Source organism: Jaculus jaculus, chromosome 1, assembly GCF_020740685.1.
Source record: "Jaculus jaculus isolate mJacJac1 chromosome 1, mJacJac1.mat.Y.cur, whole genome shotgun sequence".
Classification (NCBI taxonomy): Eukaryota; Metazoa; Chordata; class Mammalia; order Rodentia; family Dipodidae; genus Jaculus; species Jaculus jaculus.
This window is the reverse complement of record NC_059102.1, coordinates 237,278,393-237,304,990: the sequence shown is the minus strand read 5'-3', so window position 1 is coordinate 237,304,990 and position 26,598 is coordinate 237,278,393. Positions and strand designations below refer to the sequence as shown.

The 26,598-nt window shown below is 38.9% G+C and overlaps 1 protein-coding gene across 13 annotated transcripts in view; it reads right to left on the bottom strand.

The window, feature by feature from the left end:
- The window catches only part of Chd9 (chromodomain helicase DNA binding protein 9), a 268,879-nt gene that overhangs the window by 142,812 nt on the left and 99,469 nt on the right, over positions 1-26,598 (bottom strand). For 9 of the 13 annotated variants that reach the window (XM_045161271.1, XM_045161280.1, XM_045161276.1 and 6 more), the window contains exon 3: positions 4,057-4,388. In XM_045161271.1, coding sequence (XP_045017206.1) covers positions 4,057-4,388 — 332 coding nt within the window. Of the gene's footprint in view, positions 1-4,056; positions 4,389-5,171; positions 5,274-5,532; positions 5,876-26,598 lie in introns of those variants that run through there. The other 4 variants (XM_045161302.1, XM_045161312.1, XM_045161297.1 and 1 more) reach the window with 3 other exon arrangements.

The window sequence follows — 26,598 nt, the reverse complement described above, 5'->3', positions numbered from 1 at the left end:
CTGGTCTGTAAGTTCATCTCAGCGAACCTGAAGCTGTCAGCTACACAGCAAGCCAGTACTGCTTTTCTTCAGATTAGTATTCCTAAATGATATCAAATATCAATTTTGAATGGACATCAGCTATAAATTATGGCTTAAAAATTTACTTTTTAAATTTATACTTCACAGTGCTAGTGATTGGGTTGAACATATACTGCGTTTCCCACATTACATAGCATCAGTAATTTGATATCAACAAACCAATTCTTCAAAAATCAACATTCCACATTTATACAATGGAGTTCTACTCAGCGGTAAAGAAAAATGAAATTATGAAATTTGCAGAAAAATGGATGGACCTGGAAAGTATTATACTAAGTGAGGTAACCCAGGCCCAGAAAGCCAAGAGCCACATGTTCTCTCTCATATGTGGATCCTAGCTACAGATGATTGGGCTTCTGTGTGAGAAGGAAAATACTTAGTAGCAGAGGCCAATAAGGTAAAAAGGAGACATCAAGGGTAGAGAAAGGAAGGGAGGAGGATACTTAATAAGTTGATATTGTATATATGTAATTACAATGATTTTAATGGGAAGGTAATATGATGGAGAATGGAATTTCAAATGGGAAAGTGTGGGGGTGGGGAGGGAGGGAATTACCATGGGATATATTTTATAATCATGGAAAATGTTAATAAAAATTTAAAAAAAAAATCAACATTCATGTATTATGAAATGTTGCCAGTGAAAATGACGCAAACTGGTCTTTATTTAAATGATGGTTCCTCACATAAAAATTTAAAATTAAGCCGGGCTTTGTGGGGCACTCCTTTAATGCCAGTACTTGGGAGGCAGAGGTAGGAGGATCACAGCAAGTTCAAGGCTACCCTGAGACTACATACATAGTGAATTCCAGGTCTTCCTGGGCTAGAGTGAGACCCTACCTTAAAAAACAAAAACACCACCATATATACATAAAACTAGACTTGGAGATACAACAGTGGTAGAGTGCTTGGGATGCCAAGGACCTGTGATTGATCCCCAGCACCTCACTAAATAATAAATAATTCCACAAATACAAAATGATAGAGCCTTATTAGAACACATAGTAATATTTATTTCAATTGGATAATACTGAAACTCTTATTGTACATTAATGTTTTATTCCTACTATGCTTTTCTCCGACATGATAATTTTTGTCTCTGATAATCAAGATTATATTCTTCAACAGCTTAATAATAAACCAGCAAACTTCAATTTTACTAATTTGCCTGAAATTTATCAATTCCTCTGGCAAAAAGGCCTAGGAATGAGAATATAACTTAGTGATAGTGTTTGCCTAACAGGTGCAAGACCTTGAGTTTAATCTGCAGAATTACAAAATATAAAAGCTACACTCTTGTACTCAGTATCTTAACATATGCTTAATTCAGGGGAAAGAAAAAAAAATCATTTCCAGCACAGTTCTCTCTAAATATTTGTTTCTATTTTCTCAAGATTGGTACCTTGTGGGATGCAGTTGTGTACTATTATTCAAAAATATTTAAAACTGGGCTGGAGGGATGACTTAGCGGTTAAGGTGTTTGCCTACAAAGCCAAAGGACCCTGGTTCAATTCCCCAGGACCCACACGTTAGCCAGATGCACAAGTGGGCGCAGATGCACAAGTGGGCGCACACATGCGCGTCCATTCTCTCTCTCTCTTTCCTCCCCTTCTCTGTCAAATAAATAAAAATATAATATTTTTAAAAATTTAAAGCCTACTTCTACAAAAATACAACTCATAAGGAATGAACCCAAAACTGGGTGCAGTAGTGCATTCCTATAATCCAAGCACTTGGGAAGCAGTGGCAGAAGGATCGTTGCAAGTTTGAGACCAGGCTGTACTACGTAGCGGATTCCAGACCAGGGAGGATTACACAGAAAAATTTTACCATAAACAAACCAACCAACCAACAGATCACCAAAAAACAGCCAGTACCCAACCTTAATATTACTACTTCCAATCACAATAAAAAAAGAAAATTTTCCAGGTGTGGTGGCACATGCCTTTAATCCTAGCACTTGAGAGGCAAAGGTAGGAGGATTGCCATGAGTTCAAGGCCACCCTGAGACTACACAGTAAATTCCAGGTCAGCCTGGGCAAGAGTGAGACCTTACCTCTACCATAAATAAATGAATAAATAAAGTGTATACATACATACATACACACACACATACATTTATCATGTTCTTTTGTTTAAGTCAACTGTTTTCAAAGTATTATCCTTTTGAACTGTGCCTGTATTTCCAAACAAGTTAAAATTAGAAAACCTTAAGCAATTTAATTTTATATAGTGAAAGAGTAAATATGGGTTTTCCAAGTTAGATGTAACTTTGAAAAAACAAGACATTTCATATAGAAAAGAACTTTTAGACAGGCGTGGTAGTGCATGCCTTTAAGCCCAGCAATTGGGAGGCAGAAGTAGAAAGATCACCTTGAGTTCGAGGCTACCTAGTGAATTCCAGGTCACCCTGGCCTAGAGTTAAACCCTACCTTGAAAAAAAAAATTGTTTTTAAAGATGAATGAGTAGAAATATAACTGAACTTCACTTTAAATGTCTATAAATAAAATGCAAATTCAATATTATAATTATTGTATTACAACAACTTGGTTGATTAGCACCACAAAGTAAATAATTCAATTTGGTGGTAATCTATATGTCAATAATTTAAATGGATGAAGATGTTCGTAACAAAGGAACTTTTTCCTTATTATCTATTAATTCTGAACAACAGAAAATGGGTTAACTTGGACTAAGTACTTTATGCAAAATTTGACATAAAGCCTTTAAAAATGACTAAGTGGCACCTCAAAGTAAACTGTGCTTGCCTTACATTGTGCCTATTCTTAGACCATCTCTATATCTATCCATTTTATTTTTTTATTAATTAATACTTTAATCATTTTTCAATTAATTTTACCTTTAATATACTAAACAATCAAATAAAAATGCATAGGATTGGATTTAAGAATGAAGTTGAGGGCTGGAGAGATGGCTTAGCAGTTACGCGCTTGCCTGTGAAGCCTAAGGACCTTGATTCAAGGCTTCCCAGGACCCATGTTAGCCAGATGCACAAGGGGGCGCACGCGTCTGGAGTTCGTTTGCAGTGGCTGGAGGCTCTGGCGCGCATTCTCTTTTCCTATCTATCTGCCTCTTTCACTCTGTCACTCTCAAATAAATAAATACATATAACAAAAAAAATTTAAAAAAAAAAAAAGAATGAAGTTGAGGGGTTAGAGAGATGGCTTAGTGGTTAAGTGGTTAAGGAACTTGCCCAAAAAGACAAAGGGCTCAGGTTTGATTCCCCAAGACCATGTAAGCCAGATGTATAGGTACATGCATCTGGAAGTTCATTTATGGTGATTGAAGGCCCTGGCACATCCATTTTCTCTCTCTCTTTTTCTCCTTCTCAAATAAATAACAATATAAATGTAAATAAATAAATAAAAGAATGAAGTTGAGTGACAGAGTACTTGTCCAGCATGCATAATGCTCTGGGCTTGATCCCTAGCACCACATAAAAAATTGTAATAAAAAAAAATCAATAGGATTAACTGTCCTTATAATTCTCTTGGAGCATTAATACTCATTTGGCTTTTATTATGTAAAGTAAATTGGAGACTATAAGGAAAGAAATCAGTAAATGTCTGTTGTTACTATTAATTTACAGTCCTTTGTTATTGAGTACTTGTTACTGTATTTCATATTTCTAAACTATTGAGTGCCCTTTAAGGTATAAACTAACAGGTAAAAAGAAATCTTGAAAGAATTTCAACTAAACTTCAACTAAAAGGTAAAGATATGTTGAAATAATTTCAAATAACATTTTTAAATAAAGCGAATTTTGAACTATTACAAAAATATAAATTTTATTTACTTTCCTGTTTCATTCAAAAAAGAAATAAACTATACATGGTATCTAGCAATATAAAACTCTAATATTATAATCAATATGCTATACTCAAGGCAAAAGAAACAAATTATGTGAGTTGGACTTCAGCCAAAAAAATGAAGGAAAAAAATACCCAACTTACCCAATTTTTGTCCTCCCTTTCAGTTTAGAACAAGTTTTTGGTTTTTTGTTGTCTTTGTCTTTTGGCTTAGATTTTGTCCTTCTCCCTTTTTTTTCCTCTTTTCCTTCCACTGAGGCGCTAGGAAAGTTTTCAGGGCTCATTACTCGTGGAATATTGCGCTCACCACGCTCTTTTGCTCTTGCTATGGCCTCTGATATTATACGATTAGCCTTTTCTTGCTTGCTTTCTGATTCCATCTTTTTTCTTGGTTTCTTCTCAGGCATAGCCCTCACCTGGGTATTCTGCAACTTAGTATATGTCCCAGAACCATCATTCTTCTTGGAAGATGGAGGCTAGGGAAACAAAAAAAAAAAAAACAACATATATACATATATATATTTTTTAAAGAATAAATCAACATGCATCAAAAACTAATTAAAAATTTAAAAATTAAAAATTAAGCTTAGAGAATTAAAATTACAAGAGCAAATTATGTGAGTGTTACTAACAAATGTAAAATGTAGTATAAGTACAAGGTAAACAGTTCCACTGCTAAGTTGAAAATAAAGGTTAAGGAAGGATATAGATTCATGACTATTTCCATAGCATTCTTGGTTAGCTGATTCAGATCTGGTCCTTAAATATGCTTGATTAAATTTTATCCTTTAGATAGTCTTTGCATTTGAAATAAAAGTATTTTTTTCTTCTCTGTTCCAAAACTCTGAACACTGTTAATAAATTCAAAATAAGCAATTTTACTTAAAATTACTACTCCTTATTATGAGTTGTAGAAAAATAAAGCCACTGTTTTAAGACTAAGAAGAGAACCTAAATCACTGCAATCATTTTAATACATCAAGATACCTAGTTAGTACATAGACAATCTCATATTTAAAATCAGAGAAAGTTTTAGTTTTCCCATGAAAGAGTCAAACATGAATTTTTGTTCTTTTTTGTGTTATAATTATTTTGCTCAAACAATTAGGGAAAGAAATGAGTTTTACAGCTTTACATTGCAATAATTAATATTTTAGCAGTATTACTAGAAGCAGACCAAAAGCATTTTGTAAAGAATTTTCTCTTCAAACACGCATTCATCCACATATACTCAGATCACAGTTTTGTTATGTTCTTACCGGTAAACATGCCTCTGACTACAGCAAAGGAAAAAAACATCAGGAATTTCCAAACACATTTTCATGCTGATTCCAGTGTGCTTCACTGGATATCTTTTTTATACCTGCCTCATCAAAGGTTTCATAGCAGTGCTGCAGCACTGGGAAACGAAGGAAGGCTTAAATCGCTTGCTAAAATGCCACCTTAAGGCCTACAGGCTATAACAAATAACCAAGACTCGAGAAAACAGCAACAAGCTCAAGATGGCGATGCAGCACGACTCCCGCAGCAGCAGCCAGTAATAAGGAAGGTTATTCAATCCCATTAGCCTTTTAGCCCAAAGAACCCCTCCTCCTCCCACTCATTCAGGCTTTCACTTACCCTTCCTCTTGGCCTCTTCACTGAAGACATTTTTGGCGTCAGACAAAGGCTTGCCCTCTGCTTTTTCACCACCCCAGGCAGTGCTCAAGAAAAAAGCATTGAAAGAAGATTCCTAAATGGCCTATTTAGCAAGCTGCAACCAAGAGATGCACAATCCTCCACAAACACACATTTTGATTTATCAATACATTCCTGCCTAAGCAAGTTTATATCTTCTGTTCATCCTATCTGGCTATCATAAAAGCTGTAAACTCTCCCCAAAAGCTGAGTTTCCTCAATAGCTGCAAGCAGATAGCCAGATTCCAACAAAGCACAGAAAGAAATGAATGCACAAAGCATCAAAATGCATCAGCATGAATATTAGAGATGTCGTTAAAAATACTGACTCCTTCTGCGGAAGTAGGCCAGCAGATGGTGCTACCAGTTATTATTCCATTAGACTCTGCAATTTAACCCCCAGTGGACTGTTCTTCCCTCCATGTAACACATTAACTCTCACCCTGCCATTTCCTGCAGTAAGCCTTCAAAAACCACACAGAAAAAAGTATGATTTTCAAAAATCACCTGGAAACTAAAACGTCAGTGAAATAGCTTTATGTGGCTATCAATAATTTTTAATTCAATGAAAACTTATTGGAGAAAAATACTATTCTCCACACTGTGGAAAATACTGAAAGTAGCTGCTGATAAAGGGTTAAAGAGCAAGTCATGCAAATGAACACTCTTGAGTAAGTGACTTCTTAAGAAGTTAGTTTCTTATTACTCTTCTAATAAAAAAACTGCTTTTTTAAAAATGAGAAAAGTTATTTTAGTTACCTCCATAAGCACATTATTTTCCTAACATAAAAATGCTCAAAATCGGTGTGAACCTGGGGCAGGAGAGATGGCTTAGCGGTTAAGCGCTTGCCTGTGAAGCCTAAGGACCCCGGTTCGAGGCTTGATTCCCCAGGACCCACGTTATCCAGATGCACAAGGGGGCGCACGCATCTGGAGGTCGTTTGCAGTGGCTGGAGGCCCTGGCGCGCCCATTCTCTCTCTCTCTCTGCTTGTTCCTCTCAAATAAATAAATAAAAATAAACAGAAAAAATTAAATAAAAACAATTTAAAAAAAAATGCTCAAAATCTTTCTGACCTTTACTTTTCATATTCTATTTCAACTGAACTGCTGAGCTTTTCAGATGAAATTTTAGAATTAATCTCTTGTTGAAAATAAATGACAAGCAAATTGACTTGGATGTGATCACTGGTAAACCTTTCTTTCTATAGGAAAAATGAGACTAGTTTAATGATTTTAAATAGGTAGGATAATATTTTACTGCTTCAAAATTCAAGTTTATCTTTTTCATTAACACATTTTTTTCTGTTATCTCCCATGGAAGCACACTGTTCTGTGTTTTGTTTTGTTTCTTTTGGGCACCAGAGGTCACAAAAGAGAGAAGCAACATCATGAAACTACATGCAGAGGACCACTAATCACAAGGAAAAGATCTTGCTGACCCAAGATCACTGATATAAAACTCATTCCATTAATAAGAGCTAACATATACATAGTGATTAGTAAGTGCCAGGCATTATTCTAGGTATTTTACATGTATTAGCTAGTGTAATTCTGAACAAGAAATAAATGATAACACTAATTAAGGAAAAGTAGGGTAGGCCAACTAAAAAGGATACTCTTGGGCTGGAGAGATGGCTCAGCAGTTAAGGTGCTTGCCTGAAAAGCCCAAAGACCCTGGTTCTATTCTCCAGTATCCATATAAAGCCAGATATACAATGTGGTGCATGCATCTGGAGTTCGTCTGCAACGGCTAGAGGCCCTGGTGCTGCACACATTCATATATTCTCTCTTTCTCTCTCTGTCTCTCCTTCGGTATTCCACTCCTTTCAAATAAATAAATAAAAATATTTTTGAAGGATTCTCTTAGAGCTGCAGCACAAAATGATAGAAGGAACATGACTACAAACAATTATAAAAATAATGATAATAAGAGCTAAAACTTTATGAAAGGTACTATTCCTACTATATCTAATATTTTACATATTCCCCCAGTTAACATACAAGGTAAATTAATTTTTTTGAGATATGTTCTACTGTTATTCTCATTCTACAAAAGAGAACATTTTTGGCTAGAGAAATGACCTGCTATCCCTGGAATAGTGGCACACACCTTTAATCCCAGCACTCAGGAGGCAGAGGTAGAAGGATCACTGTGAGTTTCAGGCCAGCTTGAGACTACATAGTGAATTCCAGATCAGCCTGGGTTAGAGAAAGGCCCTATCTCAAAAAAAAAAAAAAAAAAAAAAAAAAAAAGGAAAGAAAGAAAGAAATTACAAATAAAAATGACTTGCTCAAGATCCTACAATTATTGACTAGAGAAGGAGGGGGATTAAGTCAAGAAAATTTCATCATAGAAAACATATTTTTTAGACACAATGTCATATAGCGTTTGATTCAAACACAGTACTTTATAGGAACCAACTTAAATACAAATACAAGTGAGTGGCAGTCTCAAAACTAAAATCTATAATGAAATTTGGGTTTTCCCACACTCTTTCAATGATGTAAAAATCAAGTCAATTTGAGAGAAACATGAAGCTGAAGTTCAAGAAGACTTGACACTTGGTTTTTAGACCAAGTAGTGGTTCAAGAGAAAAGAAATAGGAACCCTGGTTGAGAAATGACATGTGTCTATAATTCTTTTCATGCTAAGTTTCAAATGGAGAGTTTTAGCATTTGGAAATTGGGGCTAGATTCTTAGAGAAAGAAGACAGAGTTGACTATAAAATGATGTTAGCTGGGTGTGGTGGTAAATGCCTTTAATCCCAGCACTTGGGAGGTAGAGGTAGGAGGATTGCCATGAGCTCTAGGCCACCCTGAAACTACATAGTGAATTCGAGGTCAGCCTAGGCTAGAGTGAGAGACCCTACCTTGAAATACCCTCGAAAAAAGGGGAAGAGCTGGATAGATGGCTTAGTAGTGAAGGCACTTGCCTGCAATGCCAAAGGACCCATGTTCAAATCCCCAGGATCCACATAAGCCAGATGCACAAGGTGTCACATGTGTCTGGAATTCGTTTACACTGGCTGGAGGGCCTGGCATGCTCATTCTCATTCATTATCTCCCTCCCTCTCTCCCTCTTCCTTCCTTCCTCCCTACACACAACCCCCGCCCCGCCGTCTCTGTATATCAAATAAATATTAAAAAAACATTTATTTTTAAGATGCAGACTTTTTTAGTCTAGAGATGTAGCCCAGTACAGAGTACCCAACTAGAATGTCGGGCGGGGGGGGGGGGGGGGGGGCGCGTGGATTCCCTTATTGCTCTTCTCAATTACCCTTAACTCACTGATGCTCTTTTTGTATTTACACACCTGGGAGAATTTCCAAAGCACTTTATTTCTTCTATAAAGCTTTTAAATAGTGAGTCTATAACCGAACATTTCTTCTGCTACTAGGATATAGGATTTTTAAACTATTATCTCCACAAACCATTAACAATGAACTGTTAAGTAGCCATAGCATTTGATCCAAGCAATAATCAAATTCTTTCAAATCTGACTTAACTATGTTGGGGCTGGAGAGATGGCATAGTGGTTAAGGTCCGTCCCTACAAAGCCAAAGGACCCAGTTTTGATTCGCCAGGACCAACATAAGCCAGATGCACAAGGTGGCACACACAACTGGAGTTTGTTTGCAGTGGCTAGAGGCCCTGGTGTGCCCAATCTCTCTCTCTTTTGTTCCCTCTCTCCACCTCTCTCCCTCTGTCTCAAATAAATAAAAATTAAAACTAATTTAACTATGTTTTGTCTTCCTCTTCTCAGTTTCTACCACCTTTGTTGTATTAATTTCCCACTTACTATACTGTGATAATGTAAGCAATGTCCTTATTTGGGGGAAACATAAAATAAGAAAAAGAAACCATGGCCAAATCAGATGACACCATACATGATATTTTTTTTTCAATTTGTTTTTAATTTTTATTTATTTGCAAACAAAGAAACATAGAGAAGAGGCAAACAGAGAGGACTGTCACACCAGGACCTCCTGTCACTACTGCAAATGAACTCTAAACACAGGCACCACTCTGTGCATCTGGCTTTACATGGTTACTGAGGAACAGAATTTGGGTTGTTAGACTCTGCAGGCAAACACCTTAACTCCTGAGCCATCTCTCCAGCCCTATTTCATTTGTTTTTGTTTTATGGCATTGAAGACTAAATCTAGAACCTCATGTATGCTAGGCAAGTGCTCTACCTCTATAGTCCTATGCAACTAGGAAAAATAAATGGAAAAACCTGGTGTATATTTTGATATTTTCAATGTTTTAATAAGGGAAAATTCCAGGATTTATAGTAAGAATGTGTTTTCAAATCATGTTATGATTAAATAGCAAGTCATTGTATGAATTTATTGGGTTGGGTCTAGACATGGACTTTAAAAATGAAATATCCTGGGGCTGGAGAAATGGCATACTGGTTAAGGCACTTGCCTGCAAAGATTCAATTCCCCAGAATCTATGTAAAGCTAGATGCACAAGGTAGCATATGTGTCCAAAATTGCTATGCAGTGGCTAGAGGCCCTGTTGTGCACATTCCCTCTCTCTCCGACTCTCCCACCCCCACCCCCACCTCTTTCTCTTTGTCTCCCTCAAATAAATAAATAAACTTTTTTTTTTTAATGAAATATCCTACAGGGGGTAGAAAGGCCTAGGAGAGGACAGGGGAAAGGGAAGGAGGAGAGAAGGAAGGGATACACAAAAGTAAAGATGGCATGAATAAGGACCAAAGAAACTTACTAAATTACTGGATTAAAAGATATAATTTTAAAAAGACCCCATGCCTTTAAGTCCAGCACTCAGGAGGCAGAAGTAGGAGGATGATTATGAGTTCAAAGCTAGCCTGGGCTACAGTGAGACCCTACCTTTTTTTAAAAAAAAGGGGGGGAAGGACAGGAACAGAAGAAGAGAGAGCGAGTTTGGGCAGAAGTAACCTGTTTGGGTAAAAACAGGTTTACCCTGAAGGCATAGGTTGTTGCAGGTAAATGTCAGTACCAGAGATGGGTCAGAGGCCTGTGAAGCCCCCAAACATACACCATTGCCAAAGCATTTGGTTACCCACCAGAACTAGATGGTAAGACCCTTTGACTGGGAACACCACAGTCTACAGTCACAGGTCACTGAAAAATCAGGCTGGAACTAATTCAGGAGCTATCCTAGTGCTGGAAAGCACTCAGAGCTGCTGGGTGAGAAAAGTCATCCGTAGTGTGAACCAGCAGTGGCTCCTGCAAGCTCCAAAATCAACCAGCCAAGCAAAACATACCCAAAGGTACAATAGTAGCATGTAAGTTATGGGGTAATCAACTGCTCTCTTATTAGGTAAGAGGCTCTACTCAGTGGGAAGGAATTCTTTGACACCTAATTTCTGAGAACAGTGACAAAAGCCTATGGCTTGGAAGAACACGGACCACAGAGGGAAGGGTACTACTCCTTCCAATGCAACAGTCTAGACAGAAATTGGCCTCAATGTCTATGACCTTGTAGTGCCTAGCAATACCTACACAAGACCCTCAGAATAGGAGAAAAAGATGATGACATCAAATTAAAAGAGAAGACTAATGGAGAAAGGGAGGGGATATGATGGAGAGCAGAGTTGTGCAGGTAAGTATATAAGTTGTCAATAAAAAAAGAGAATTTTGAAAATACAAGACATCACACATGTCTGGATTTTGTCTGCAGTGGCTAGAGGCCCTAGAAAGCCAATTCTCTACTTCCCTCCCTACTTCCAACTCTCAAAAAATTAACAATTTTTTTTTTATAATGACAAGAAGAGAAAACCCAGGGCTCATCACTAGACAAATCATCTACATCACATCCACCAGGACTCAGGGGACACTGCAGCAGTAATGGCAGAACAAATGGGTGCTACTTTCACTGCTAGCCAGAGAATCTTCTCCATGGAGATGGTGGTAAATGCTGTAAAGACTCAAAACTCATCAAAGAAGAAACTTAAGAGGCTGCTGAGAGCCCAACAGTAAAGGAGATTTCTACTATACCTTCCAAGACTAGGGGAACACTGAAAAAGAGGAGGCAGAAACAATGTGAAAGCCACAGAGTGCAAAGGCATGCTTTGGGGCACTGTCCTTCTGACACAAACCAACTGGTGCATCCATAAATGCACAGTAGTTACAGATGACACCGTAAAACTAGCATGTTTCTGAGCCTATCAATATTTTGATGTGGATGAAGGAGCACAAAAGGAACAAGACAAGAAACAGAGGAAGGTCTACATTAAAAGAGGAAGACTGTTAAGGGATGGGGCAGGGGAGAGGGGACAGGGTAACTGTTATAGGAATATGAACAAATTACTGTATGGACTTCTATGTGAGTAGGAATAAAACTCAGTAGCAGAGACCAGTAAGCTAGAAAGGGTATATAAAAAGAATAGAAAGGTGGGGAGGAGGGACTTAATAGGATGGTATTGTATATATGTAAGTAGAAAAACAGATTAGTGGGGGTGAAAAGGCCTAAGTAAGGTCAGGGGAAGACACTGAGTAAAGAAAGGTACAGGGAGGGCTAATCAAAATCTAAGAGGATATAAAAAAGTCACGTGGAAACCTACTTGTTTGGACAATGGAACACCCACAAGCCATAGATTGTTTCTAGAACATTTTCAGTGCCAGGGATGGCATACCTTCCAGTGAGTTGTTGGCCAAGGAGGTCCCTGATATCCCCAAAACATTACAGGCCACTGCCAAGGCCCTTGGTTTTCCACCAGAAATAGATGGTAAGATCCTATTGCTGAAGACTCCACATACTCAGAAGGCACCATGGTGCTGAGAAGTGGCAGAGGAGTGCTCAGCACTGAAATACCTCTATCACACTTTCCATGGCTCAGGGACCATTATGTAAGAGGTGGCGGGAAGAATGTAAGACGCAAAGGAAGGATATGACTCCTTAGAAGTGCTCCTCCAGACACAAAATGTCTTGGCTATCCACCACCTCACAGTGTATGATACTACCTACACAAGACCATCATAATAGGAAGAAAAGATCATGGCATCAAACTAAAAGAGAGAATGATTGAGAGGGGGGAGGGGATATGATAGAGAGAGTGTTTCAAAGGGGAAAGTGGTGGGAGGGAAGGAATTAACATAGGATACCATTTACAATTAAGGAAGTTGTCAATTAGAAAAAAAGAGAAAGTATGAAGGGGGCTAGTTGGGAGGGTGTTCAGTAGGAAGGGGAGTAACAGAAGGTAATGAGGGCTGGAGAAGATGGCTTAGTGGTTAAGGCATTTGCCTGCAAACCCAAAGAGACCCAGTTCAATTCCCCAGGACTCACGTAAGCTAGATGTATAAGCAGCCACGTGCATTTGGAGTTCATTTGCAGTGGCTGGAGACCCTGGTGTACCCTCTCTCTCTCTGTAAAATAAAAAAGAAATCGTATTTTTTCAAAAATGAGAAGGTAATGAGGAATGACCAGGATTAAAGTACATTATATACCTGTACAAAAATGTAAATGAATCATTTATTGGCATATGTGTACCTGCATACGTGTGTGTGTGTGTGTGTGTGTGTGTGTGTGTGTGTGTGTGTGTGGGAGAGAGAGAGAGAGAGAGAGAGTGAGGACTTCTTGCCACTACCAAATGAACACCAGATGCTTATGCCATTCTTTTACATCTAGCTTACATGAGGGGATTAGAAGTTAAGCCTTGGCTGGCATGCTTTGCAAATTAATGACTTTAATTGCTAAGCCACCTTCCCTGCCCCAAGAAAATATTGTTTAAAAAATGAAATAAAACAAGTTGGGCATGCCTTTAATCCCAGCACTTGGGAGGCAGAGGTAGGAGGATCGCGGAGAGTTCAGTCACCCTTCAGACTACATAGTGAATTCCAGGTCAGCATGGGCTAGAGGAGACCTTACCTTGAAAAACTGAAGAAGAAAGAAGAAGGAAAAAAGGAAGAAGAAGAAAGAGGAAGAAAGGAGAAAGAAAAAGATGGAAGAAGGAAGAAGAAAGAAAGCAGCAGAAGAAGAATGGTATCTAAGCTTATGATTTCACTTCATACCTCTTAAGGAACTAGAAAATCTGTCCATCCTTGTTTCTCTGAACAGAAAGAGCAGCAAAGAGATTTGAGCTAAAATATGAAGTTCTAAGGATTCAGGTATCTTCCCAAACAGTCATCTATTAGCTTCATAAAAACAAGTAGAATGTGTAGATACAGACATATTTTATTTATTTTCAATACTGTTGATATTTTTAAAAAGTATGAAGGGATACATTACACTGGTGGTGTACACCCAGCACTAGGGAGGCAGAGGTAGGAGGAGATATAGTTCCATAGTAAAAATAAAACAGAACAAAAAATTTGCCACAACATATTTATAACACCATAGCTAAGAAACTTTCCAAGTTTATGAAAACAGAGGCTTTTCAGGCTTCCGCTGGGGGACAGTATGGACAAAGGTTCCAGTGGAATCAAGAATAAAACAGAGTCAACATGGAAAGCCTAGAGTAAGACACAGCTGAAGATGTACAAGACCCTGAGGCTGGTTCCCAGCAGAGAGAGGGAGAAAAAAGGTTGACAGCCTATAAAAATATAGAACAAGAAAAGAGAAATGTAGTGCAACCGAATACACCAAGTTTAAAAGATTACTAGAAGAGGTCTAATGAAGAAATGGAAGAAGAGTAACATGACTTTCAGGACAGAATGGTATCATGGAAGCAAAAGAGAAAAAATTCTAGTAAAAAGCTGGATATAGCCAGGCATGGTAGCACACGCCTTTAATCCGAGCACTTGGGAGGCAGAGGTAGGAGATCATCTGAGTTTGGAGCCAGCCTGAGACTCCATAGTGGATTCCAGATCAGCTTGGTGCCAGAGTGAGACCTTACCATGCAAAAAAAAAAAAAAAAAAAATCAGTCTCTAAAACCTTACCAAATTTACTAGTTATTATCAACAATAAATATGCTCAATTTTTTTTAAATTTTTATTTATTTATTTGAGAGTGACTGACACAAAGAGAAAGACATATAGAGGGGGACAGAGAGAGAATGGGCGTGCCAGGGCTTCCAGCCACTGCAAACGAACTGCAGACGCGTGCACCCCCTTGTACATCTGGCTAACGTGGGACCTGGGGAACCGAGCCTCGAACCGGGGTCCTTAGGTTTCACAGGCAAGCGCTTAACCGCTAAGCCATCTCTCCAGCCCAAATATGCTCAATTTAATAACCCAAAAATTACCCCTGACATGAACAATTATCCTATTATAGCATAATGCTATAAACTAAGGAAATAGACTTTAGGGTCAGCCAGGCCTAAGTCTTATTATTTCAGCCTCAGCTTCCTCAACTACAGAATGGGAGATATTAAAAGCATTTGACCTATATAAAGCAGCTATAGGGCGAGAGAGATGGCTTAGCGGTTAAGCGCTTGCCTGTGAAGCCTAAGGACCCCAGTTCGAGGCTCAGTTCTCCAGGACCCACGTTAGCCCGATGCACAAGGGGGCGCACATGTCTGGAGTTTGTTTGCAGTGGCCAGAGGCCCTGGTGTCCCATTCTGTCTCTCTATCTGCCTCTTTCTGTCTCTGTGCATCGCTTTCAAATAAATAAAAAAATAAACAAAAAAATTTAAAAATAAAAAAGTAAATAAATAAATAAACAAAGCAGCTATAAAGTCTCATAGATAATGTTCTTCAAGTATATAACATAATGTCTACTATACAAATACTCATAGATACTAGACATTATAATCACTGCTATCATGTAAATTGTGGTCTTCTCAGTTTACCTTAACAGGGAGTAAATAATAGCAGTACCCCTTACTACTTGTGATAATAACTCTGATCATTTGGTTAATGAATGTCCACCAGGATTAATCATTTAAATGCTTCCTTTTAGAATACACACAATGGAAAGTCACTCTGAGATTATGCAATTGTGTTTCTCATACATTTGCCCAATAATTTTAGCAAGCATTGACAATTATTGCTATGGTATTAGTAATACCATAAAATTATTTCCATATTATTCATCAAAACTCTATTGTAAATAAGAGCTATATCCTTCCATTTACTCAATTATTTTTACCAATATAGACTGATGTCACATGCCTGTAATACCATAATTCAGGAGACAGAGACAGGAGGATCACGACAAATATGAGGTCAGTGTGAAATATAGACAGAGAGGACAGAAAGGGACAAGGAGATGTAGGAAAGAAGGTAAGAGTATCAGTTACTTTTTCGTTGTTGGAACAAAATACTTGATAAGAGCAACTATGAGAATAAAAGAGGTATCCCCCCGCCCCGAATACAAGAGTTTATTTCGGCTTACAAATCCATAGGGAAACATCCTTTATGACAGGGAAAGCCTAGCAGGAGCAGGAAACTGGCTCACATAATCTCATCAACAGAGAAAATGTAGAGACAGGGCTACAGATGGCCTTGTGGTTAAGGCAAAGCCTAAGGACCCAGGTTTGATTCTCCAGGTCCCATGTAAGCCAGATGTACATGGTGATGCATGCATCTGGAGTTCCTTTCCAGTGGCTAGAGGCCCTGGCGTGCCCATTGTCACTCACTCACTCTCTCTCCCTTTAATAAATTAAAAAAAAAAAAAAAAGTCTTTGGAAAAAAAGTCACATTAGAGACAGCAATGAATGCTACATGCTTAAATAGTTTTCTCTCTCTTTTTTTTTTTTTTTGTTTTTTGTTTTTTGTTTTTCGAGGTAGGATCTCACTCTAGCCCAGGCTGACCCGGAATTCACTAGGGAGTCACAGGGTGGCCTCAAACTCTTGAAAATCCTCCTACCTCTGCTGGGATTAAAGGCTTGCACTGCCACGCCTGGCTCTAAATGAATTTTTTTTTTTTTTTTTTTTAGAAAGAGGCAGATAGAATAGGTGCCAGGACCTCCAGCCACTGCCAATGAACTCTAGTTGCCATGTACCACCTTGTGCATGTGGCTAATGTGGATACTGGGGAATCGAACCTGGATCCTTAGGCTTTACACGCAAGCACCTAAACCACTAAGCCATCTCTCCAGCCTACTATTTTATAGTTTAGGCACTTGGTCCATAGGAGGTGCTGCCCAAATTCAGGGTTGATTCTCCCACCTCAACTAATCTAATCTATAAAATTCCTCAAAGACATTACCAGAGATTTGTTTCTTGGTGATTATAAATCCTGTCAAGCCAGGCATGGTGGCTTTAATCTCAGTTCTCAGGAGACAGAGGTAGGAGGATCATTGTGCATTCAAGGCCAGCTTTAGACTACAGTATACTACAGTATGAGTTCCAGGTCACCCTGGGCTAAAGTGAGCCCCTACCTCTAAAATACCCCCCCCCAAAATCTTGTCAAATTGACAAACAGTGATGAATCATTAATGGAAGAGGAGGGATAGTAAATGGAAAGAAAGGAAGTAGATATAATGAATGATGAAGATTTTCCCTTAAAAAAAAGGGAAATGATAGGTATAGCTAAGTGTGGTGGTGCATGTTTGTAATTCTACATCACTTGGGAAAAGGGGATCAGGAGTTCAAGGTCATCTTTAGATAAATAGTGAGTTTGAAGCCAGCCTAAAGTATACAGACCCTGCCTCAAAACAACAAAGCAGTAAGATAGGCATAGTAGAATTGGAAAGTGAATGTGTACAGGCTAAAGAAAAACAGATAGCAAATTAGTTAAAAATATGAGAGAAAAAGGGAACAAAACCTTGAGGGAGGCTTTCCCATTTCTAGAACTCCCCTGTAGTACAAGAGCACTTTATTCCTTTCCGTTAGTTCTCTCTCCTAGGATATCATTTAATAAAATTGTTCTAAGCCTTAAACAAGAAAAAAAAGCCTGAGTGCTTTTTTATAATTTGAGTATCAATTATAAGATTTCCATAGAAGCTGGGTGTGGTGGCACATGCCTTTAATCCCAGCATTAGGGAGGCAGAGGTAGGAGGATTGCCGTGAGTTTGAGGCCACCCTGAGACTCCATAGTGAATTCCAGGTCAGCCTGGGCTAGAGTGAGTCCCTACCTCGAAACCCCCCCCCCGCGCAAAAAAAAATCAAGTATAATATATGATTTGAGAAATAATATAAAATTTTCATAGTATCATCTTTTATAATACAACTCTAAGAAACAAGGAGCTAGGGGCACTGAAAATATTTTTTTCTTTTTGGCAATTCTAAGAACTGAAAGGGAAGCTCCAGCATGCTCAAGAGTTACTTTACCACTGAGCTTTTCCTCCAGCTCTTTTTTTTGTTTGCTTGTTTTTTGAGGTAGCCCAGGCTGACCTGGAATTCACTATGGAGTCTCAGGGTGGCCTCGAACTCATGGCAATCCTCCTACCTCTGCCTCCCAAGTGCTGGGATTAAAGGCATGTGCCACCACGCCCGGCTCCTCCAGCTCTTTTATATTGAAACAAAGTCTTGCTACCTTGCGCAGGGTAGCCATAAATTTAATACTCTTGATTGAGCCACCTAAGTGGCTGGAATTATGGGTGTGTTACACCATGCAAGGGTAAAAAAAGATTTCTTGAATAAATGGATTCACAAACCATTTTTCTTCCTCAAAGTTTCAATAATTTCTAATGTATTTTCTTATTTAATTTCATAATAGGCTTACATAGAAGCAACAACAAAAATCAATTAACAATCATTCCTTAATTATGCAGAAGAATGAATTCAGGCAAAAAGGGGACAAATACCTACCTCTCACACTAAAATAATAGCAGAGTTCGCCTCCTCAGAAATTATCACATTCTCTTCATCTATCATTCCCACATAAGTAATTGTTGACCCCAACTTCATAAAATATTAAATATGTACAATGTATTAAGTTTCACAAAGCAGTATACAAAATTGTAATCATGTATTCTTCCCTAGGCAATAAGAGAGAGTGCAGTACTGTAATGGCAGTCTGACAAAACCCTACAGGTAAAGTATATTCAAGTAGTCTTGAAAGGTCCTGATTAAATTAAAAGGGAAACAGTGTAAGAAAATTGCTAATCAGGTGCATAACTGACTAATACTGACAATCTCTAAATTCTTTTGGCAGGTAATATTTTTAAATATCTGAATACAAATACAATGAAGAAAATTTTTTAAATCTTTAAAAAGGACACAGAGTATTTACTTTATTAAGGAACACTGTTATTAAATGAATCAAGTAATATTTTATAATTCAGAATTCTGATATAATTTCTTCAAAAAGTGATTGCTGCAGTGATTATTAACAAAAATATAAGTATTAGCCATAAATACATGTTCAATGAGCTATAAAATCCTTAAACATAAGGCACCTGAATCTGATATTCAGCTTAAGGCAAAAGAAAAAATAATTTTACTGGATGCCATAAAATAACCATATATAAAAGTCAAGGGCTGGAGAGATGGCTTAGGGGTTAAGGTGCTTGCCTGCGAAGCCTAAGAAGTCGTTCAAATCTACAGGTCCCGGGCTGGAGAGATGGCTTAGCGGTTAAGCGCTTGCCTGTGAAGCCTAAGGACCCTGGTTCGAGGCTAGATTCCCCAGGACCCACGTTAGCCAGATGCACAAGGGGGTGCACACATCTGGAGTTCGTTTGCAGGGGCTGGAAGCCCTGGCACACCCATTCTCTCTCTCTCTTTCTCTGTCTGTCATTCTCAAATAAATAAATAATAAACAAAAAAAATTAAAAAAAAAATCTACAGGTCCCAAGGAAGCCAGATGTACAGTGACATAAGTGCACAATGTTGCACCTGTGCACAAGGGAGCACATGCGTCTGGAGTTCATTCACAGTAGCCACAGGCCCTGGCATGCCCACTCTCTCTCTCAAAATAAAAGGGAGGGGGCTGGAAAGATTGCTCACTGATTAAGGCACTTGCCTGCAAAGCCTAAGGACCTGAATTCCCCAATACCCATGTGAAGCCAGATGCACAAGGTGGTGCATGAGCCTGGAGTTGCTTTGCAGTGGCTGGAGCTCTTGTCTGCTCATATTCTCTCTCTCTCAAACAAACAAATAAATAAATAAATAAATAAAATATTTTTTAAGACATCAAGCTGAGCATGATGGCATATATACCTGTAGTTACAGCTATTTGGGAGACTGAGGTAGGAGGATTCCTTGAGCCAAGGCATTTAAGGTCTGACTGGGCCATATACTGAGACCCTATCTCTATTTTTAGTTACTTATTTTTTTAATTCAGTGACAGAGAGAGAAACAGGCAGATGGAGAGAGACAGAATGGGCACACCGGGGTTTTTAGCCACTGCAAACGAACTCCAGATGCGTGTGCCCCTTTTGTGCATCTGGCTAACGTGGGTCCTGGGGAATTGAGCCTCGAACCGGGGTCCTTAGTCTTCACAGGCAAGCGCTTAACCGCTAGTCCATCTCTCCAGCCCATATTTTTATTTATTTTATCTTACCAAATCTTAATCTTATCTTGTCTCATCATTTATTTTGAGACAGGTTTGACTTTGGGTACCCTGCTACTCACTATCTAGCCCAGGCTGCCTCAAACCTATGGTAAATTCTCTTAACTCAGCTCTATCATGTACAGCTTGAGACAGTCATTCTGTCTCTCTTCACTTTTCTCCTGTTCTTTTCCCCCCCTCCCTCCTCCATTATTCTCTTTCTCTCTATTTTAATCCCTCTCTGACAGATCTCAAGTAGCCCAGGATGGCCTCTAATTTACTATGCAGGATAATCTTAAACTTCTGACACTCCTGCCTGCCTCCTTTTCCTGAGTACTAGGATTGCAGGTGTGTGCCACCAGGTTGTATGTAGTGTTGGGGATTGATCCTAAAGCCTAGTGCAGGTTAGGCAAGCACTCTACTAGCTGAAATACATCCTCACCCTCGAGGCCCCATTAAAAAAAAAGAGTCAGGCACATTCTGGGAGAAAAAAAATAATCACAATATGTTTGTTAGCATATTTTTTCATGTTTACCATGTGTTTGATCCTCCAGAACTACAAAACACACACACCCAAAACCATAATAAAATAACAACAACAACAAAAAGTATTCTCAGTTGTCTCAAGTTAAACATCTTGCAGAATATAAAGAATATAACAAGATGAAACCATATTGTTTCTTGGCCTTTTGGCTCAGATCAAGTGAAGAGAAAACTATATCTCTGGATATAACTTATACTACACACAACTGTGCATGCATACCCCCTCCCACAAAAAAAAAACAAAAACTCGTGGAGGCAGTAGTAGTGAGCAACATATGAGAAAGCAATGTACGTTCTGCTATCCAGGACAGGACTGGTGTGCCAAGAACAGTGTTTTGTATGTCTCCTTTATAAAGTTAAGACCTTTTAACGTTAAAGAAAAAGAGGTAACGTGGAATTACCTGAAACTACCAGAGGGAAAAGGAGACAGATCAATAAGATAAGGAAGTGTAGTTCAGCCATTAAAGACTCAAAAACAAAATTTCAATGACATAACCAGAAGCAATTCTAAGAAGAAAAAAGGATTATCTAAAAATATTGACTGTAGTCATACAGATGTCAAAATACAGAGCATGAAGAAAGAGATATGAGGGCTGGAGAGATGGCACAGAGGTTAAGGCACATGCCTGCAAAGCTCAAGGACCCAGGTTCCATTCCCCATTACCTACATAAAGCCAGATGCACAAGATGGTGCTTGCAACTGGGGTTCATGTTCAGTGGCCAGAGGTCCTGATGCACCCACCATTCTCTCCCTGCCCCCCTTTCTTTCTCTCAAATAGATAAAATACTTAAAAAGAAAAAGGAAAAAGAGGTATGAAACTAGTAATAATCTGGGTACATGTGACCTGTAAGAATCATGTTGGAAAGGCTTAATGCAGTGATGCATGGTTTGACTAAATGGTTACAGTAACTGAAAATGCTGTTGTCTACTTTGAACAAGGAGAGCCAAAATTAGCAAGCAGCCTGTGTAGGTGAGGTGGGAGATAAAGAAAAGTAGGTAAGAAAGGGGATGGGCGACAGGAGATACTCTTCAACTATGACTACATTTATTCCCATGCTGTTCCAAAGAAGTAAGATTAGTTAGGAATAGAACCATCCTATACTTCTTTTAAGAACAGTTTAGCTGGAGAGAAGGCTCAGCAGTTAAGGTGCTTGCCTGAGAAGCCTAAGGACCCAGGTTCGATTCCCCAGTACCCACATAAGCCAGATGCACATGGTGGCACATGTGTCTGGACTTCATTTTCAGTGGCTAGAGGCCCTGACACAACCATTCTCTATCTGCTTTTCTCTCTCAAAAAATAAATAAATAAATAAATAAATAAATAAAAGTAAAAATATACTTAAAAAAAAACAGTAATCATTCCACTGAATACTTCCAAAATTTATCCAACAAATTGTTCCTCTGCTGTCTAATGTTATAACCAGAATGTCTCCATTTTTGGACTCTGCCTGCCATTTCATTATGAGTGTTTCCCAAGAGTGACCAAAACCACCCCTCCCAATAATCACCTCCTGGAATGATCCAGAACACCCATCCCAATTGTCCCTTTCCTGTAGTGGCCCAACCTGGAGGCAAGGTAAACTACCCTACAACCAAAGAATTCCAATGACCTCACAGTCCCATGAGTAACCTTCAGTCTGTAAGGGAAGAGGCTTCCCACCTGCCTAACCAGAACCCTTTTCAGTCTTTCCCCATAAAGCCTGTCTCTGCTGTTGAGCCAAAACTTTCTAGTTTCATTTCATGCTCTAACATTTGCACTAAACCTTCCTAGTTGATTATTTCTAGTTTGTACTTGGGGACAAGGGCCACCTGATTCATCTCCTAAGCTCCTACTAGCATTTCATTTCAGGTTGATACAATTCATTATTAGTTCTAAAATTAGCCACCCTCTCACCTTTTAGTTGAATACATACAGTGTATGAGCCAAAAGGCAAAGGATTTTACAGACGTAATTAAGGTTAAACTGGTTGTAATTAAGATCTTTTAAGTAGTTTGGACCTTAATTAGATCAAGCCAAAGGGAGAGGATCTAGGTAAGGGTGAGCCTGACCTAATTAGATGAGTACATAATGCATTACTGCATTTGTACAACATTCTTGAAGTGACAAAATTATAACAAGTAACGGATTAGTGGTTTCCAAGGGTTAAGGCTGAGAAAGAACAAGGGAGAATGATGGATGTGGTTATAAAAGGGATCTTGGTGGTAATGGGATTATACTGTATCTTTCCTACAATAGTAGTTACATTAACTACACATACATTAATTTCACAAACTGCATAGGCCATGGAGGTTTATCCCCAGCACTGAACATGAATAAATAAAGCCACAGAAATACATACATAAACACAAATGAGATCATGTAAAACTGAGGACATATATAAAAATCAGTGGATTTATATCAATTCAATTCTCTGACTTTGTTTTACTGTACTATAGTTTTATAAGATGCTACTGTTAGCCAGCCATGGGGATACAAACCTATAATACCATCATTCCAGAAGTGGAGGCACGAAGATCAGTTCAAAGCCAGACTCAACTACACTGGTTAACCTGGGCTACATGAGTCCTTATCTAAAAACAACAGCAAAAACAACAAAAGATGTTATCATTGTGTGAAACTGAGTGTGAGTAAAACATACACTGGAAATGTGACTGTTTTTCTTTTCTGTTTTACAACTGGATGGATACGAATCTACAATTATCTCAAAGTAAAAGGTAAGGGGAAAGGAGAAAAGAGAAGACACATCCATGACCTAAGGAAACAATGAAATAATAAATGTGTTTTGTTTTAGCCTACAAAGTTAAACACAGTTTGTTACTACACATTAAAAATTGAATATGGGGGTGGGGAGGGAGGGAATTACCATGGGATATATTTTATAATCATGGAAAATGTTAATAAAAGTTAAAATAATAATAATAATAATAAAATAAAAATAAAAATTGAATACACTTGCCAGGCATGGTGGTGCATGCCTTTAATCCCAGCACTTGGGAGGCAGAGATAGGAGGATCGCCATGAGTTCAAGGCCACCCTGAGACTACAGAGTGAATTCCAGGTCAGCCTGGACTATAGTGAGACCCCTCCTCAAAAAAACAAAAACAAAAAAAATTGAATACACTCAAAACTCACTAGCAGAGACCAGTAAGTTAAAAAGGAGATATAAAGGGAAGGAAAAGGAAGAGAGGAGGTTACTTAATAGGTTGGTATTGTATATATGTAAGTAGAACAATAGATTAATGGGGTTGAAAAGGCCCAAAGTGAGGTAAGGGAAAGAGATTGAGTAAAGGAAAGGTGGAGGGAGGGCTAATCAAAACCTAAGAGAATGCAAATAAATCATATGGAATCCTTCAGTTTTGGACAATGGAACACTCAGGATCGTTGTTAGAAAATTTTCAGTGCCAGGGATGGGATACCTCCAGTGAGTTGTTGGCCAGGGAGGTCCCTGATGCCCCCAAAACATTACAGTCCATTGCTGAGGCCCTTGGTTTCCCACCATTAATAGATGGTAAGACCCTATTGCTGAAAACTCCACATACTTGGGCTGCAAGGTCACTGAAAAATCCTGGAACTGAGCTGATAACCTCCTCCATGTAGACTAAGTGACAGAAAGCTGGAAGAAGCCATTCTACATGTAGTTCAATGGGAGAAAGAGATGCCACCAGTGAAGATACTCAACAGTGGACACTGCAAGCCTTATAATTGGCCAGCCAGCCCAAATGAGCCAACGGGTACAATAGTGGCAGGTCTGTCATGGTGGAAACTAACTGCCCTCTAATTGGACTGGAGGCCCACTCCATGGGGGGGAAAACATCCCTGATAATAAAAATTTAAAACAGGGGTAGTCATGAGCCCTAGGGGTGTAACATCTGCTGATATCTGGAAAAATGTATATATTATGCTTATCAAACTGCCCAGTAAGCACTTCTCTTAATATTTATACCCTTAGATTAATGCTACTCTCACTTTGGGTAGAGAATCTTCTCTTTTCAGATGGCAGTGACCTTGGTATCACAGTGCTGGAAAGAAGTGACTGGAGTACTGAGTAACATCTCGATCACACCTTCCAAGGCTCAGGGTCTAATGTGGAAGAGGTGGCAGAAAGAATGTAACAGTCAAAGGAAGGGTAGGACTCCTTACAACATGCTTCTCCAGACACAAAATGGCCTGGATATCCATGACCTCACTGTGCCTGACACTACCTACACAAGACCATCATAAGAGGAGGAAAAGATCATGACATCAAAATAAAAGAGAGACTGATTGAAATGGGGAGGGGATATGATGGAGAAAGGAATTTCAAAGGGAAAATTGGGGGGGGTATTACCATGGGATATTTTTTATAATCATGGAAAATGTTAACAAAAATTGAGAAAAAGCTGGGCGTGGTGGCGCACATCTTTAATCCCAGCACTCAGGAGGCAGAAGTAGGAGGATCGCCGAGAGTTCGCGGCCACCCTGAGAATACATAGTGAATTCTAGGTCAGCCTGAGCTAGAATGAGACCCTACCTTAGGAAAAAAAAAAAAAAAAAAATTGAATACACTCGGGCTAGGGAGATAGCTCAGTGAGTAAAGTGCATGCTATGTAAACATGAGTGCAGAGCCCAACACCTATAACAAAGTCCCAGGCATGATGCTGTAATCTTAGCTCTGGGAAGGGCAGAGACAGGGATTCCCTGGGGCTAGTCTAGCCAAATTGGTAAGCTCTTGAATCAGCTGGAGATTCTGTCTTAAAGAATAAGGTGAGGGCTGGAGAGATGGCTTAGCGATTAAGCGCTTTGCCTGTGAAGCCTAAGGACCCTGGTTCAAGGCTCAATTCCCCAGGACCCATGTAAGCCAGATGCAAAAGGGGGCACATGCGTCTGGAGTTCGTTTGCGGTGGCTAGAAGCCCTGGTGCGCCCATTCTCTCTCTCTCCAGCTTTCTCTGTCATAAATAAATAAATGAAATATATTTAAAAAAAAAAAAAAAAAGAATAAGGTGAAAGGGGCTGGAGAGATGGTTCAACAGTTAAAGGCATTTGCTTGCAAAGTGTGCCAGCCCAGATTCCTTAGTATCCACATAAAGCCAGAGGTAAAAAGTGGTGCATGCACCTGTAGTTTGTTTGTAGTGCAATAGGTATACTTATTTTCCCACCACTCTCTCCCATTTCTTTCTCTATCAAATAAATAAACTTGAACAAACATTGAAAAGGAAGGTGGAGAGGAATGGGAAAAACCTCTGGCCTCTATATAAATGCACATACAAATGCATATGCAATCATGCACACACATGTACCTACACAATACAAATATGCATACATGCATGCATACACACACGCCGAAAACAAAAAGAAAGCGTAAACATTCACATACCTGATGATTGACCAACTCCATTTATGAGTACGTTTCCCAATGCGTAAAATGCATAGAAAGCTCAACAACGTAAGGGCTAAGAAAATGGTGCAGCAGTTAAAAGCACTTCCTTGCAAAGCCTGCTGACCACAGTATGATTCCCCAGCAACCACATAAAGCTAGAGATGTAAAGTGGAACACGTACTTGTTATCCCAAAATGCTTACAACAATGACAGTGGGCAACAGAAGCCAAAGCTCACAGGCCAGTCAGAAACGAATTCTTTGCAGCAGGACTTCTTATCTCAAAGAACATGGAAGAGCACAGACTCCTTGAGTTTGCCCTCTGACCTCCATATGCACTGTTGCACGTGCACACCCATACATGAATTAAATAAATATTTTTTAAACTCAACAGCATGCAAAAGTTTTCTATGGCGGTTACCTTTAGGGTGAAGATAAGGCGTGACTAAGAACAGGCTCAAGGAAGTACCTAGATTGGGATAATGCTTTATTTCTTGATGTAGACACTGGTTATGTGTGACTATCTTTGGATAGTTTATCAAACTGTTCACTTATAATGTGTATTTTCTGTTATGTGCATTAAACTTCAAACTTTTCATAAAGATTACAACTCAAACAAGAGTATCATTCAATCATTTAATCGTTAATATTAATCTAAAAATCTAAATTTTGTCACAGGTAGGTATTTAAGGAAAAGAGCAACTATTTTGTATTCCAATACTGTTGTAGCCAGGTGTGGTGGTGTATGCCTTTAATCCCAGCACTCAGGAGGCAGAGAGAGGAGGATCGCCATGAGT